Source organism: Nycticebus coucang, chromosome 5 (assembly GCF_027406575.1).
Source record: "Nycticebus coucang isolate mNycCou1 chromosome 5, mNycCou1.pri, whole genome shotgun sequence".
Classification (NCBI taxonomy): domain Eukaryota; kingdom Metazoa; phylum Chordata; class Mammalia; order Primates; family Lorisidae; genus Nycticebus; species Nycticebus coucang.
The window spans coordinates 118,764,958-118,783,326 of record NC_069784.1 but is presented as its reverse complement, the minus strand read 5'-3'; the positions used below and the strand labels follow the sequence as shown (position 1 = coordinate 118,783,326).

At 38.1% G+C, this 18,369-nt stretch overlaps 1 protein-coding gene across 5 annotated transcripts in view; it reads right to left on the bottom strand.

The window, feature by feature from the left end:
* Nucleotides 1-2,011: 2,011 nt before the first annotated feature.
* The window catches only part of ADGRG6 (adhesion G protein-coupled receptor G6), a 148,943-nt gene continuing 132,585 nt past the window's right edge, over nt 2,012-18,369 (bottom strand). For 3 of the 5 annotated variants that reach the window (XM_053591183.1, XM_053591185.1, XM_053591184.1), the window contains 3 exons: nt 11,040-11,141; nt 9,523-9,675; nt 2,012-4,815 (listed from right to left, as the gene is read on the bottom strand). In XM_053591183.1, coding sequence (XP_053447158.1) covers nt 4,643-4,815; nt 9,523-9,675; nt 11,040-11,141 — 428 coding nt within the window. In that variant the 3' untranslated portion in view covers nt 2,012-4,642. Of the gene's footprint in view, nt 4,816-7,184; nt 7,231-9,522; nt 9,676-11,039; nt 11,142-18,369 lie in introns of all 5 variants that reach the window. The other 2 variants (XM_053591187.1, XM_053591188.1) reach the window with 1 other exon arrangement.

Genomic DNA, 18,369 nt, shown 5'->3' with positions numbered 1-18,369 from the left:
TTACATTCCTTTAAACAACTTGCCCCGCTCTTTTCTTTTTCTCCCTCTCACCACATTTCTTGACATAGGGGCTTCTTTTTGTCTTGAAGTCTTACCTTCTTGGGTCCTTCTAACCCCATGGTGCCTAAAAACATCCTGGACACTCCCTGCTGTTCTCAACAGTGATTCATGGCCTCACTGCTGTTTGGAAAGCCTTGTGACAGTGTCACCACTGCCCTGAGAAGTGAGACCCCCAGACACAGGTCCTCAGATTGCTTTGCTGTCCAGCTGACTTCTCCAAGGGGGTCCTCACCGTTCTCTCCAGCTCCAGTCCCCCTTCTAATTATCCCACTGTCTAAAGTCCAACTAAGGGATGGGTTTCTTCACTGTCTGGAAGCCATTGGGCTTCTCTTGTGCCTGCTGAGAAGGGAAAACTTCTCCTGCCATCCTTACAGGATGGCCTCATCCCTCTGCAGCCCCTGTCTACACCCTGCAATCAAACCAACCTCAACTATTTTCTACTCACGGCACTGGACTTTCTCCATGTCTGGAATACCTGTCTTTGCCCCCAGGAGAGGCCAATCAGAATCTATCAGAACTTCAAAGGCCAAATCACTGATGTTTTGCTAGTTTAGAGCTTTTGTCTGAACCTCTCAACATTTATCCTGTCCTGGGATTACCTTCCCTCAAAGGCTGTAGGTTCTTTGAAGGAGGCAGCCAAGTAAGCTGGTGTAGGAGAATGAACACACAATCAGCTGGACTTAAATTTGAATCCTGCCCTTACTGTCTCTGTGGCCACAGGCAGTTGACTTACCATCTTTAATCACCCGTTTCTCCAAATGGAAGAGCAGATACAATACTTCATAGAACTGTGAAAATTACATGAACTAGCAAATCAGAATCTGGCTCCCAAATGTTTTTATGTTTTTATTTTTTTTTTAATAAGGTTCAGAGTATTCAGTTTAGGTTGGAGCTGCCTGGGATATCCAACCTTTTTCTTTTTACTTTTTGGATTAGCTATAGAATATAAATGGAAGTGTCTGAAAATTTCACATTTACTGTTACCTTTCTCTAGGGAAGCAACGACAAATTGTTATGCTAATTATTATTCCTTGATAAGAGGAAAGAAGGGAAGGAAAAAGAAAGGAAGGAAGGAAAAGAGAGACAAATAAGGAAGGCTGGGGGTAGGGACAAAAGAAGATTATATAAGAGAAGTGGAATGTTATTCAACTGACAACACAGCAGTGCTTCCAAAACACTGCATTTACAAAGCCCAATCCCTTCAGATTTCAAAAACACCATACACACAGGTCAGCCTGCAAATTAAATAAGTGTTCCTCATCTACTCCTCACAGTCCTTCCCCAGGCTCTCTGAAGTAACCTGCTCATATACTATGACTACAGGTGAGCCTCAGGCAACTGGGAGTCTGTTTTCTTAACATGGCTTGGCTGGGAGTTGTGACTGCGGCCAGAGACCAGCTTTAGCAGTGACCTGTCAAAGTGCCTCACAATTTAGCTCTGGGTGTGCATTTTGCTGAGTAGAGTTATGAGCCACATTGGGCCTTTGCTCTCTGTAGAAGAAACGTATCCTAAATAACCAGGGCGAAAGGAAGTGGGGAGGTTCTGTTCTCATCTGTGCAAGGGAGGTTGGTTAAAATGTGTCATGTGCTAAGCCTCCCACAGTGAAAATAGCAACTGTAAATGCCAGGAAAATATCCCAGGTCCTAATTTCTAAACGTTACTGAGTTGATTCCCTTTGGGGATTCTGAAGACTTCCCCCAAATGAAACCTGCATTACTTTTAATCCACCAGAATTTGGCTTTGCATCAGTCATCCTAAGAAATTCTAAGAACTTCAAAATGCATTCATCCCCAGTGAACTGGATCTCTGGCATAGATTCATTCCAAGTGTTTTGGCAAAGTAGCCCCATGTCACTAGCTTAATTGGTGGCAGGTTATTTTCCAGTTGTCAAATAATATTTTCCTATTTAAGAGTCAGAAATAAAAACATTCACTCAAAAAGACATTGGAAATAATTTGGAACACGAACAACGTAAGTATTTATTTAAAAAGCATTTTCCATGTAAGTAAAATGGCAAATCTGCTATAGTAGCCTCTTACTACTAATTCCAATTTGCACTCACAGTCACTTGTATTCATCATATTCAAAGGTATCACTACAGAAAACTATTTCACAAAGTATTTAGAAAAAATATATACAGTCTCTCTAATGCAAAGTTAACTAAAACAAAGCTAGTCAATACCGAGCTAAGATGTGAAACAATTTGACATTTATAAACACAAATAAATAAATATATACAAAAGACACTACGCCAACAATAGACAAAGAAAATCTTTACAATGTAAATAAATGCGACAAGAACAGAAAATATCTCAGGATCCGAGACTATGACTCCAACATAATATAGTGTAAAAAGAGGGAATGAAAAGAAAAAAACAAAACTGAAACAGAGTCTGAATTGATACTCTTAAAGACAGGTTAACCAAATTTTGTCTCTCAGCTGAAGTCCTGCCCCTCTGCTCTGAGGGGGTTATGGGAAGGTGAGAACTGCATGCTGGGAACTGAAGGTCAAATTTGGCTCAGTCTTTCAATTCCATTGTTTTCCTTACCTTTTATTAAATATTTCTAAAATGGAGCTGACAGTGTTGTCTAATATGGAAAACAGGACATTTTTCTAGATCTGGGTGCATATGAGTAGAAATCAAAAGCAAAGCCATTTTTGATGCTCTATCTTAATTACTATTAACTAAATAAGCAGTTTGGACAGAAATCTCACAGTAGAAAACTAATTAAAATCTACCATGAATAGCTAAGGTTTGGGGGAGAAAGTATATGAATATTCAGTGACTATTTCAGATTAACTTTCATCTACATGCCACCTCTGCCAAAATATGCTGCCTGTTAATATACGCCTATTGAAAAGGGTTTTGCCTTTACTATAGTGAATCTCAGTGACCTTAAGATTTACTATTCTTTTCTACTAAATGCAAAAAGGCAGGCTGGGCAAAGCTCATGTCTCCCAGGATGGTGTTCTGGGCTGCTGTAAAATGGACCAGTAATAAAACGCCCCTGGCAAACGGCTTCATGATTGAAGCTCTGCAAAGGTGAGAGGCCCTTGGGCTACTGTGTAGCCTGAAAGCCTCTCCAGTGTCATGTCTCAGCCTGAGAATTACCTGCTTTTGTGCAGAAGGAAAGGCCTCAAGGTGCTGTTTCTGGCCTCTGTCTTTAAGCAGACTTTCTCCTCACTTATGCTGCAGCCTCCCAGAACCTGATACTTCCCAGAGAGCCCAGAGCAAATGTAAAAGCACAGCCTGCACTGGGACCAGTTTCTGTTAAAATCCATAGGACGCCATCATCTGAGGACAATTAAAACCTGGTCTTCTACACATTCACTAGCAAGCAGGCATCACTCAGGTAGTGTGAGAGTTGGGTAAGTTGCTTAATTTTACGCATGGCTGTGTGCAGGAGCCTGATCGTAAATCACACATATCGATCTCGTCAGACTTCCGCAGGCTCTTACATACTAAAATCAGAGGGCTTAACATACAAGTAGTTTTTAAGACTAGCAATTGTTGACCCACACATTTATAAATTATTTTGATTATCACAAGTCACCCATGTGTATTCCTCCGACCACAACTCTCAACAGAAGTAAGAGGCTTTCATTTGCATGATTGGAAATGTCTTAAAATCTCTAGAGCAAGGACAGATTCATGTAGTCTCAATGGTATCTTCTAAAAGGAAAACCCTACTTCTCACAGCATGTCTAATGGAAGTTTTTCTTCTTCCTCTGAGCCTGTGGACTCAATATTCAGCAGAGAAGTAACAGACTCAGCCTTAAGCAACTACTAGCAAGTCCACAATCAATGGCATATCAACACTAAACTTGACTCAAATGTATGGGATTAAATTATAACTCATGATGATGATTTAACCTTGGGCTTTGAATAACATAAGTAAAATATTAGCAATTAACATAGCCTCACATTACTAGGTCAAAATTTGAAAAATCTTTTTTAAAGCATGCTATGGTTCTAAAGTTTAAACATTTGATATAAGAAAATTCTTTTCAAAGCTTTGGGTCAAGCATGAAACAATTTTTTCTATCTGTGGTTCAAATTTCATCCAAAAAAAGAGAAAGTGTTACTGCATCCATAGCCCTGGATGAGACTTGTGGGCATAAAGAATAGTTATAAATAATAGTATGTTTGTTTTTTTTTTATTATTGAGAAAGATGATGTACAAAATAGGTACCTCCAGGACTATTTGGTGGGCTACAAATGAGATTTCAACTAAGGTTGGTTCTTAGCTTTGCCTTGCCCTGGTCTGTTAATTTGAATGTCTTCCCCTGAGCTCTGATTAGTCTGATTTAATTTAATATTTTTCAAAATCATGTCTCTTGTGGCCACTGAGTCATATCGCTCTTTGCACTGAAGTTTGAATGATGATGAAAACTCTTCCATGGGAGAAGTATACTGAAAAGATATATTTTGAATTTCACAAAAGCCTTAACTTTTAAAATACATTCCGCACTTATGCAGTTACCTAGGTAATAGCACATTTACATCTGCAAGTTGTAGTTTTCACAGCTTGCTGATCTTCATGTTTCTGCAGACTGATTTCCTTTCTTACATTAAAGACTTTAAAACTCTGTGCTGTGGCTGAAGGTGTCTGACATAATAATATTTTTATAGAAGTTATCGGAATGAGCATTGCAATAACCCTTGACCTTATCAATGACCTGATGGACAGGGATGATCGATGTTTGTTCTCCATCAGCATGTTTTGACAAAGACTTGTCCATGGAAGTGCTGTCTGCAAGAAATGACAAGAGATTAGGCTGCAAGATGAGCTGGTGCCGTGCCTAAGGACCCCCATACTGTACGCGGTTTTGCCCATTCATGAAGTACACAAAGGACATGGAGCTCTATTTCTTCATTCGATTAGGTAACAGGCAGCACAAAAATTCCATGTTTTCACCTTCAAAGTTCATTCCCATTAGGTCACTAAATGTCAATTTTCCTTCTAGTAATCTGTACTATGATTTATTATAAGAAATATTCTTATACATGGCATTTTTCAAAAAGCCAGTGAATAAAATATTCAGAAAACCACTTCAAAAATATATGCACCAAATGGCTTAGAAGTACCAGATTATGTAACAAAGGAACTGAAATGCGCTGAAATAGTTATGTAAGAAATGATATCTGAGGTATGTTTTCCAAAGAAAATAGGGAGGGGAAAAATGGGTCGGGGTCTGTAACTGGCTAAGAGTTGATGGGTACAGGGGCATAGTTATCTTTTACTTTTATATATGTTTGATACTTTTCACAATAATAATTTTTATAAAATTAAGTGGTTTTAGAGAATAAAAGTAAATAAAAATAAACATAAAAGGTACTTTGAATACATTTTCCTGTGGTTTTTAGTTTGTTAAATGATTGGGATACAGCAAAAAAAGGTATGAGTTATTCTTTTAATTATAAAAATCAAGTATCTTATCAGAATACCTTAATAAAAAATTACATTTTTGTTAATTATGCTAGAGTTTTGGAGTGATGTTATTGCTGACAGTAGTAATATCAAAGCAATTGATAATAAAATGGGACTGCTTAATAAATTTCTGTTCTGAGTTTTTCAATATTGTATATTTGAATATTATTTTCCTAGATCTAAAAACTTTCTAAAATTGGCTCAGACAGTGCTGTGAAGCTCCATTATCTATAAACACATATGGCTATCTTTATGTACCCTATGAATATCTCCTAAGTACCTCCCTTTCCCAATACATTTTGGGTAATAATTCTATCCTTAAATTAACCCAGTTATAGAGATTTTATACTGATGGCAAAAATATGAACTCTTACAAAGTATTCAGTTCCCTGCAGTCATATTTTCTCTATACACTGTGGAAGAGACAAAAACTCTACCCTGAAGAACTACTTTTAAAAATCTGGGTGCTGAAATCAGAATGTTTACTCCAAGCTTTCTCTAGTTGAGTAGGATAGACCCAGTATGTGATGTGAAACATAAAATCCATCAATAAAGGGTAAAAGCCGCCATCATGCTCTCTGTTGTTTTTGGAAACTATTCAAATTGCTCAACTGTGGTCTTGTGTTGAAGCAATCAAATGAATGTTGAAATGGGAAAATGATAGGACATAAGAAAAAATAGATGGTTCATGGAGCGAGTGGGCAGACGGAAGCATGGTAGAGTAACTAAAGTATCCCAATGTTGGTGGAAAAAAGCTCAAGGAGTTGTAACTTAAGACTCCCACCCCATTCAGCCCTCAGCAAGCTGATTCTGTGCTTCCTTTTAGTTCATATATTCACTAGCCATTGGTTTTCTGGTGGGGATTATTCTTTGACACAAATATCAATCGTGAATAATACGTGCTTGATACTTTTAGAAGATCACATATTTTCAGAGAAATGTCCAGGACATATTCACCCTGCTTCCTTGGTAATTTCCAAGGACATGTACTTTGCAGAGATTATGATCAGTTTCAGTATAAAGAAGTGATCCAATCTGATGGGTCTTCAAGTGTAATTAAGTAAAATTTTCATCGAGGATTGTATTTGAATATATATATTCAAATATGATATATATATTGATTATATATATAATCACAGTCTTCTGGTTAGATATTATGTTATGGGTAATATAGATTTTGATTATAGCTTCAAATCTGAAAACCAGGGGCTAGGGAAATGAACTATTATCTGACCTGTGCTGAAATTTCAAGCAGGTAACAATCTTTACAAAGCAGGCTTGGAATTGACAATTTCACTTTCATACTTCTATGAATGTACCATGACACGTCCAGTGATCCATAAAAGCAGTAAAGCATTTCTCGTCCCTTCTATAATAACTCTCCTCTTGAATGCTGCTTTTTGTCATGACTTCACATGATAGGTGACCCCCTCACTCTAGACCATGGTACATTTCCTAGAAGGAGCGGCTTGCAGACACCCCATGCAGAGAAGAGCCAGCACAGCACACTATCATTCCAAATTTCAGAAATTCCAGCTCAATGCAGGAATGTCATCATGCTAGTGGAACAGTTTGCAAAGAATAAGCCATTTTGCTGGTGCGGCAAGAATCTTAGCTTAATCCATGCATATATGTTCTCCTACTACCTTGCACAAAAATTCATGCATTATGAAAAAGTAATAAAAGTTTACCTGAATGATCCACTTTTGTTGAAGGAATGCTCTTAGGAGACATTATCTATACCATAAACATATGAATGTCTAGATCAATTCCAAGAAATAAATCAACTAGATAGTCATGATGCTATGTAGTGACTTTCTGCATACCCTACATGATCCCCAGTATACCAGTTGTCCCATTGAGAACTGGCTGAATAGACAAAAAGCTATTTGAAGTCAGTTGATTGCAATCCAGAATTTATTATACCATACAAATAATGCTATTACATTTTCTTGCTGGTTGACAAGAACCCATTTAGTCCCAAGGGCTTTTTTAAATTAAGAAAAACAGAAAATATTAATGTATGTCTTAAAAAACAAAACATTTTAAAACAGTAAAGTCTGCCTTTGATATGTCCAATTCTGCATGTCCCCTCTTATTTTCCAGTCAGTTTCCCCCCCAGGCTCCTGCAGCCCTTTCTTTCCTTAATATTTCTGAAATGCTGTGTCCTACTTTATCTACCTTGTTTTCTTCTCTCCCCATTTAAGGGGGGCATGTCTTCAGGTTAGCTATTCTCAGCTCTGTCAAGAAGAAAGCAATTCCGTTGGGCTAATTCCTATTCATTCACAACTGACTGATAACACATTTATTATTTGCATTTTAGAAGGGAAGGCAAAATGAGTATCTAAATTTAAGTCTGGTTAAATAATCTGATAAAATAATCCATTACAATTAAAAGATATTTTGTACTAAGGAACCACCAATTAGGTAGAATAATCTATCTTAGACTATACGTTTCTCATCAATTTCCTTACTCGGGTATTCCCAAGCAGGTGTGCACAGACCAGTTAATTTTAGTGAAAATGGTGTGGACGACTTAAAGTCTGCACCTTGCTCTGGAAGAGAATCCACAGCTTTGATTCAAAACCCCCCGCCCCCAAACGTCCTTGAGTACAAGAAGCTTTAAGAATTCCTGTCCTAAATTTCTCTTAGTTCTTAGATCTTTAATTTATTTTGGAATCAACAAACTCTCTAAACACTCTAACTTGTTGTCACAGTACTGCCACGAATCCCAGGCAGTGGCCACTCCAGTGGGGCAAGCGGGGACATGAGTTAGGATTCAAATGTAGAGTCATTTGCAATTCAAGTGTCTACAATATGAACAATTACAGACACATCACACAATTTACTCCCTATTGCAAAAAGCGAAGTATTAACCTTCTCTGTGTCATTCACTTCTGCTCATTTTTAATAGCTAAACAAAGTAAAAATTAAGACGTTATTTCTATTATCCTTTTAGAATCATCTTTAATTAGGAAAGTGCTGTTGTGCCACGTGTGAAAGCTGTCAGGGGATTAATTATTAATGGTATTTGAAAGTCACAGTTCTATTATTTCCCATTGAAATTATTAAAAGGTACACCTTCTTACATCACATCACATCACTAATTGATTATCAAGTACTGCAAAATGTTCTTTCTTTTCTTTTTTGAGACAAGGTTTTCTTTTTTTTTGGCCAGAGGCTGGGTTTGAACCCACCACCTCCGGCATATGGGACCAGCACCCTACTCCTTGAGCCACAGGCGCTGCCCAGGTTTTCACTATGTTTGCTCAAGCTGAAGTGTTACAGCTATTTCCAGGATCATAGCTCACAGCAGCCTTGAACTTGTGGCCTCAGAGTTTCTCCCACTATAGCCTCCCATGGCATATACCACTTAAACTATTCTTTATTTCCATGTTGTCATCAGGATTGTTCATGTACATGCTCAGTAACAGAACGTGTGGTCATTGTAAATATCGTGAAAAAATAGGATATGGACAAAGACAGTCCTGTATCGCTTTCTAAATACTATGTTCTCTATGCTTTCATATTTAATCAGTGATTCGAATCTTTCATATTAACAGATCAAGTGCCAATAACACTTCCAATGGTAAAGGAAGTAAGTCTCAAATAAAATATACATCTTAGATGGCGTTTCTTCCTGTTTCCATGAAAACCTGTCAAGTAACTTTTATATTCTTCTGAAATAATCTGCAATTCAATTTTTACATTTTAAAATAAAAATATAGCTTTTTGAAACAAAATGCCCTAATTATTAAAGAAAATTAAGTTTGGAATTACTTCATTTGCAATAATATTCAGCGTTAGTAATATTATGGTTATGTACATATCATTTGGGATATATGATGTTAAAAAAGACGAATATTCATAGAAGTGTCGGATGAGGTCTTCAAACAGATTTTTATTTTCATAAATCTAAAGTTAGTCCCTATCAGGCACAGTCACTCTTCCTGATAGGTCAATTTTTGTGATGGAAATTTGATAAGCACTTTACCAGAGGACATCTTTATCATGACCAGAACGACTCACCGGTGTGGCTATTCCTTTTGGAATAGGTGGTGGAACTGGATTTAGATTTGGATGTAAGATAGGTTGAGTTGGAACCAATGGAGCTTGAAGATAAAGATTTTCCTAGGTTATCAGAGCTTTTCTTGATGATGTTGGTAGCTGTTTTACTCCAATCTGAAAGAAATGACTCAATCTGCTTTATGGAAAATACGCTGTGCCCTGACAAATCATCACTGCATTATTTCATTCACCTGGAGCATCTGATTTTCTGATACGCTGGCAATGGCTCAGAGAAGAGACTGACATCTGAACAATAATAAACCAAAGGCACATAAAAATTTCTTACTTCGATGCTGGCGTGGATGTAGAGAGAAGGGAACACTTTTACACTGCTGGAGGGACTGCAAACTAATACAACCTTTTTGGAAGGTATAGAGAACCCTCAAAGAAGTCAAGCTAGGCCCCCCATTTGATCCTACCCAGAAGAAAAAAAAATCCTTTTACCATAGGACTCTTGCACTAGACTCTTTATCGCAGCTCAATTTATAATTGCCAACACCTAAATGCCTACCCTAGGAATGGATTAACAAACTGTGGTATATGTATTCCATGGAATACTATCCAGCAATTAAAAAAGATGGAGACTTTACATCCTCTGTATTAACCTGGATGGAAGTGGAACACATTATTCTTAGTAAAGCATCACAAGAATGGAGAAGCAAGAATCCAATGTACTCAATTCTGATATGAGGACAATTAATGACCTAGTACATGGTGGGGGTGGGGGAAAGGGAGAGGACAGAGAGGGAAGGAAGGAGGGGGAGGGGGTCACTGTGTGTGACACACCTTTGGGGTGGGACACAATTATAAGAGGGACTTTGCCTAACAAATGCAATCAATGTAACCTGGTTCCCTCAAGGAATCCCCAACAATAAAATTTTTTTTTTCTTATTTTGACCTTGTATACATAATGCTTAAAATCCTACTTCCTAAATAGCCTAAGGGTGAGGCAATAACCACTGATGGTTAAGAAAAGAAAGGCAAGAAAGGGAAGGAAAGGGAGGGCGGGAGGAAAGAAGGTAAAGGAAAAGGAAGGAGAGAAGGAGAAAAGAAATAGGAAAGGGGAAGGGACAGGGAAAAAAGGAAAAGTAATCTTTTTTTCAGATATTATTAAATTTTTTTGCAGTGAGAAAAATCTCTTTGCATAATAATGTAACTAAGGATCTCAAAAACAGAGAAAAGTCAGTCTGGAATAGTGGAACCTCTGGATATCCAGGTTGTTAAATGAGACGTCAAGCCTTAGGCAACCTGCCTGGAATTCATGCTTATCCTCTGCAGAACAGAAGGGTTTGGGTTCAAAGTTCTCCAATCTCTTCCAGCTCCAATATTCTAAGATTCCAACTAAGGGTCTCTTCCTATGCTTCACTTTTGTAACTTGCTACCATTGGGACTTGTTTGTGCTGACAATGGAAGAGTGAATGACAAACATTTCCAACTACTTTCACATGTTCCATCCAATCCACATTATTCCCCTTTACCTGAGTTGTCCGCTAAGCGAAATCTACCACAGCACAGGTGGCGCCTCCACTGTTTCTGAACATTCTCCTTCATGGCACAGTGAAAAATAAATATAAATAAACCTGTGATAAGATAAAATACAAATACTTAAATCACCTGATGCACTTTTAAAAATAAATCTTAAAAATACGTGGATTCGTTTTAATTTAAAATTTTTTCATACCTAAGTCATTTATGATTTGAAAGAAACAAAGATTTTAAGGAAAGGAAGTCTTAAAGTCTACATGTCTTTCAGTATGTAGTCAACAACATTTTAATCCTTCAGTGCAGAACACAAAGGCTCATATATAACTAGAAACACTACATGGATCTGATTCTGTCTTTGCCTGCTCTGTTCAGCATAGATCATGACTTAACCTAAAAACCATGCTGAAATAAGCAACGTTCAATTTAAGAGGTATGTAATATTTCCCTTATATTTATCTTAAAATTGTATTTGAAATTTCCATATAATTTAGGAAAAAGGGAAAACTCAAAACATCCACAACCTCCTCATGTTTCAATTTGTGTATGCTGAACTGTTTTACATACGTACACTACATATGATGGTTATATTCAGAGTATATTATATTGGGCTGTAGAAAAGCGATATTTTTAAACATAGCCCCAAGTGAGCAAAGTCACTTGGCTTAGGTTTCTCAACATTTTAACACAGAAATATTTCCATAATAGAAAATAGTCTTCATATTTACAGTCATTCCCTATCTCTATCAAGAACTAATGGGGTCACTCATGCTTTGGAAACTAATGCCTTTTAACTTCTCAGGGAGCTGGCTCCTGCATTTTAACACTCTCCTCGTGGCCTCATCATGTCTTTTCTGCTCCTCTATCTTCCATTATTCCCTCCTACCTTATAAGCACATTCAAGTAACTAAAAAAAAAAAAAAATTGGGGAGGCGGAGCAAGATGGCAGCTGAGTAACAGCTTCCTTGCATCTGGGCATTGTGAGTCTGGGGAGATAGGACTCCAGGCATCTCTGGCTGGTGGGATCTGCCTATCATCACCCCTGAGAGGATACAGGGAGTCAGCGAGAGACATCTGGACCCCAAGAGGAGGACTAAAACAGTGGAAAACCGGCAAGCGGTCGCATGTGTTCAATTGGTCAAAACCCGCCCGCAACTGTAAGTTCAGTAGCAGCGAGACTGCAAACCAGAAAGGCCTTACCTGTGAACTGTTTTGGTGTCTTTGGACTTGGCACTCAGCTGAACTGCCTTGGGGAGAGCCTGAGCAGGAGTGCAGAGAACTCTGGCCTTTGTCTAGGGCCCCAGTCTGAGCCGCTGAGCCAGACGGAGCTAATAGTGTTTGGCTCTGGGTCACAGGCAGCCATTGTGAGCGATCTGCCCCGGCAAGCTCCGCCCTCAGGGTCGCAGAGCTGGAATTGGGTGGGAGCTGGTAACCCAGCGACCAAGTAGCCTAAGGGTGGGGTCTGAGCCGCCTTGCAGCCCTAACCCTCGGGGGCAGAGGGAGACCAGTTTTGGCACACAGGGTAAGTGGATAGCCACTTCAGCAGTGATTCCAGTGACAAGCACTTCCCTGGGAAAGCTTCTGCTCAGCAAGTGAACAAGCACAAAGTGCCTTTTAAGTGGGCTGAAGAGAGATTTAGGGTGTCTACCTGCTGGGGTTTGAGAAACTAGCAGCCTCCAGTCATATGAGAACTGTGATTAACATCTCATACCCCAGAAGACCACGTGTTGCCCAGACAATATTCAATAACATATACATACTGCTTTGTTTTTGGTTGTGTTTTTTTTTTTTATTGGTTTGGTTGTTTTTTTTGTTTATTTTGATGTTGTTGATTGTTGTTTTGTTTTTTAAGTTCACCCTTTTCCATACAGATCCTTTTTCTTTCTCAATGTTTCTAGTTTAATTATAATTTCCCATTCTTGCCTATTTCAATAATTAGAACTTCATTTTTGTTAGTGTTTCTACCGCTATTATTTGGTTTTTCCAGCCAATTTTATCCCGTAAAGCTTTCTGTTTGCTTGTTTTGGTTCAATTTATAGCATTTTTGTCTTTCCTCTCTACTTGGTGGAGGTGGGGTACTGTGTCTGATCAGCTTAGCAAAGAGCTGCTGACCTCAAGGGAACCACCCCACTGGGCACCCCCAGAAGGTGGTTTCTTTTTTTTTAAGGTTGTATCAAAGTACCCCACTGTACACCTATATTGCTCTGTCTCCCTCTTTCTGTGCCTCTCTTCTTTTTGTCAATATTCCTTTTACCCACCCCTTCTCCTTTCTCTATTTTTATTTTATTTTTTTTCTTACCACTCGGTCCTCCTTTCTTTCATCCCTTTTTTGCTCTTCAACTTTCTCACCCTTCTGTCCTGTAACCCTTAGTCCACAGGCATGAGAACTTAAAGAGCAAGAGGAAGTGAAAGGAAAATTAGGGCAAGGAAACAGATAAAAGAAATCACCCATGAGGAAGAATCAGCAGAAAACTCCAGGCAACATGAAGAACCAGTCCAGAAAACCCCGCCAAGGGACCATGAGGTAGTTACTGCAGAGAATTCCACCTATACAGAAATGTTAGGAATGACAGAAAGGGAATTTAGAATACACATGTTCAAAACAATGAAAGAAATGATGGAAACAATGAAGGAAACTGCTAATAAAGTGGAAAATAACCAAAAGGAAATTCAAAAACAGAATCAGAGATGAACGATATGAAGAATATAAAAAGGATATAGCAGAGCTGAAGGAAATGAAACAGTCAATCAGGGAACTTAAAGATGCAATGGAAAGTATCAGCAACAGGTTAAACCATGCAGAAGAAAGCATTTCAGAGGTAGAAGACAAAGTTTTTGAGATAACTCAGATAGTAAAAGAGGCAGAAAAGAAGAGAGAGAAAGCAGAACGTTCACTGTCAGAATTATGGGACTTTATGAAGCGTTCCAACATATGAGTCATAGGAATTCCAGAAAGGGAAGAAGAATGCCCCAGAGGATTGGAAGCCATACTAGAGAATATCATAAAAGAAAATTTCCCAAATATCACCAAAGATTCTGACACACTGCTTTCAGAGGGATATCGGACCCCAGGTCGTCTCAACTCTAACCGAGCTTCTCTAAGACACATTGAGATGAACTTATCCAAAGTCATGACAAAAGAAAAGATTCTGCAAGCTGCCAGGAGTAAGCGCCAGTTGACCTACAGGGGCAAATCCATCAGAGTGACCGCAGACTTCTCTAATGAAACTTTCCAAGCAAGAAGACAATGGTCATCTACCTTTAATCTACTTAAACAGAACAATTTCCAGCCCAGAATTCTGTACCCTGCTAAGCTAAGCTTCAAAATTGATGGAGAAATCAAATCATTTACAGATATACAAACATTGAGGAAATTCGCCACAACAAGACCAGCTCTACAGGAAATACTTCAACCTGTTCTGCACACTGACCACCACAATGGATCAGCAGCAAAGTAAGATCTCAGAAATTAAAGGACAGAACCTAACCTCCACACGGATGCAAAAGATAAAACTAAGCAATGGACTCTCACAAAATAAGATGAATAGAATACTACCATACTTATCAATTATCTCAATAAATGTTAATGGCTTGAATTCCCCACTGAAGAGACATAGATTGCTTGACTGGATTAAAAAACACAAGCCATCCATTTGCTGTCTGCAAGAAACACACCTGGCTTCAAAAGACAAATTAAAGCTCCGAGTCAAGGGTTGGAAGACAATTTTTCAGGCCAATGGAATTCAGAAGAAAAGAGGAGTTGCAATCTTATTTTCAGATACATGTGGATTTAAAGCAACTAAAGTCAAAAAAGACAAAGATGGTCACTTTATATTGGTCAAGGGAAAAATACAACAAGAAGACATTTCAATTCTAAATATCTATGCACCCAATTTAAATGCTCCCAGATTCTTGAAACAGACCTTACTCAGTCTGAGCAATATGATATCTGATAATACCATCATAACAGGGGACCTTAACACTCCTCTTACAGAGCTGGACAGATCCTCTAAACAGAAATTAAACAAGGATATAAGAGACTTAAATGAGACCCTAGAACAACTGTGCTTGATAGATGCATATAGAACACTCCATCCCAAAGATAAAGAATATACATTCTTCTCATCACCCCATGGAACATTCTCCAAAATTGATCATATCCTGGGACACAAAACAAATATCAACAGAATCAAAAGAATTGAAATTTTACCTTGTATCTTCTCAGACCATAAGGCACTAAAGGTGGAACTCAACTCTAAAAAAATGCTCGACCCCACCCAAAGGCATGGAAATTAAACAATCTTCTGTTGAATAACAGATGGGTGCAGGAAGAAACAAAACAGGAAATCATTAACTTCCTTGAGCATAACAACAATGAAGACACAAGCTACCAAAACCTGTGGGATACTGCAAAAGCAGTTTTGAGAGGAAAATTCATCGCTTTAGATGCCTACATTCGAAAAACAGAAAGAGAGCACATCAACAATCTCACAAGAGATCTTATGGAATTGGAAAAAGAAGAACAATCTAAGCCTAAACTCAGTAGAAGAAAAGAAATATCCAAAATCAAATCAGAGATCAATGAAATTGAAAACAAAAGAATCATTTAGAAAATTAATGAAACAGGAGTTGTTTTTTTGAAAAAATAAATAAAATAGATAAACCATTGGCCAGACTAACGAGGAATAGAAAAGTAAAATCTCTAGTGACCTCAATCAGAAATGATAAAGGGGAAATAACAACTGATCCCACAGAGATACAAGAGATCATCTCTGAATACTACCAGAAACTCTATGCCCAGAAATTTGACAATGTGAAAGAAATGGATCAATATTTGGAATCACACCCTCTCCCTAGACTCAGCCAGGAAGAAATAGAGCTGCTGAACAGACCAATTTCAAGCACTGAGATCAAAGATACAATAAAAAATCTTCCAACCAAAAAATGCCCTGGTCCAGATGGCTTCACTCCAGAATTCTATCAAACCTTCAAGGAAGAGCTTATTCCTGTACTGCAGAAATTATTCCAAAAAATTGAGGAAGAAGGAATCTTCCCCAACACATTCAATGAAGCAAACATCACCCTGATACCAAAACCAGGAAAAGACCCAAACAAAAAGGAGAATTTCAGACCAATCTCACTCATGAACATAGACGCAAAAATTCTCAACAAAATCCTAGCCAATAGATTACAACTTATCATCAAAAAAGTCATTCATTATGATCAAGTAGGCTTCACCCCAGGGATGCAAGGCTGGTTTAACATACGCAAGTCTATAAACGTTATCCACCATATTAACAGAGGCAAAAATAAAGATCACATGATCCTCTCAATAGATGCAGAAAAAGCATTTGATAAAATCCAGCATCCTTTTCTAATTAGAACACAGAAGAGTATAGGCATAGGTGGCACATTTCTAAAACTGATTGAAGCTATCTATGACAAACCCACAGCCAATATTTTACTGAATGGAGTAAAACTCAAAGCTTTTCCTCTTAGAACTGGAACCAGACAAGGTTGTCCTCTGTCACCTTTACTATTCAACATAGTGCTGGAAGTTCTAGCCAATACAATTAGGCAAGACAAGGATATAAAGGGAATCCAAATGGGAGCAGAGGAGGTCAAACTCTCCCTCTTTGCTGACGACATTATCTTATACTTAGAGAACCCCAAAGACTCAACCACAAGACTCCTAGAAGTCATCAAAAAATACAGTAATGTTTTGGGATATAAAATCAATGTCCACAAGTCAGTAGCCTTTGTGTACACCAATAACAGTCAAGATGAGAAGCTAATTAAGGACACAACTCCCTTCACCGTAGTTTCAAAGAAAATGAAATACCTAGGAGTATACCTAACGAAGGAGGTGAAGGACCTCTATAAAGAAAACTATGAAATCCTCAGAAAGGGAATAGCAGAGGATATTAACAAATGGAAGAACATACCATACTCATGGATGGGAAGAATCAACATTGTTAAAATGTCTATACTTCCCAAAGCAATCTACCTATTCAATGCCATTCCTATCAAAATACCAACATCGTACTTTCGAGATTTGGAAAAAATGATTCTGCACTTGTATGGAACCGGAAAAAACCCCATATAGCTAAGGCAGTTCTCTGTAACAAAAATAAAGCTGGGGGCATCAGGATACCAGATTTTAGTCTGTACTACAAAGCCATAGTGCTCAAGACAGCATGGTACTGGCACAAAAACAGAGACATAGACACTTGGAATCGAATTGAAAACCAAGAAATGAAACTAACATTTTACAACCACCTAATCTTTGATAAACCAAACAAGAACATACCTTGGGGGAAAGACCTCCTATTCAATAAATGGTGTTGGGAGAACTGGATGTCTACATCTAAAAGACTGAAACTGGACCCACACCTTTCCCCACTCACAAAAATTGATTCAAGATGGATAAAGGACTTAAATTTAAGGCATGAAACAATAAAAATCCTCAAAGAAAGCATAGGAAAAACACTGGAAGATACTGGCTTGGGGAAAGACTTCATGAAGAAGACTGCCATGGCAATTGCAACAACAACAAAGATAAACAAATGGGACTTCATTAAACTGAAAAGCTTCTGTACAGCTAAGGAGACAATAACCAAAGCAAAGAGACAACCTACACAATGGGAAAGGATATTTGCATATTTTCAATCAGACAAAAGCTTGATAACTAGGATCTATAGAGAACTCAAATTAATCCACATGAAAAAAGCCAACAATCCCTTATATCAATGGGCAAGAGACATGAATAGAACTTTCTCTAAAGACGACAGACGAATGGCTAACAAACACATGAAAAAATGTTCATCATCTCTATATATTAGAGAAATGCAAATCAAAACAACCCTGAGATATCATCTAACCCCAGTGAGAATGGCCCACATCACAAAATCTCAAAACTGCAGATGCTGGCGTGGATGTGGAGAGAAGGGAACACTTTTACACTGCTGGTGGGACTGCAAACTGGTACAACCTTTCTGGAAGGAAGTATGGAGAAAACTCAAAGCACTCAAGCTAGACCTCCCATTTGATCCTGCAATCCCATTACTGGGCATCTACCCAGAAGGAAAGAAATCCTTTTATCATAAGGACACTTGTACTAGATTGTTTATTGCAGCTCAATTTACAATCGCCAAAATGTGGAAACAGCCTAAATGCCCACCAACCCAGGAATGGATTAACAAGCTGTGGTATATGTATACCATGGAATACTATTCAGCCATTAAAAAAAATGGAGACTTTACATCCTTCATATTAACCTGGATGGAAGTGGAACACATTATTCTTGGTAAAGCATCACAAGAATGG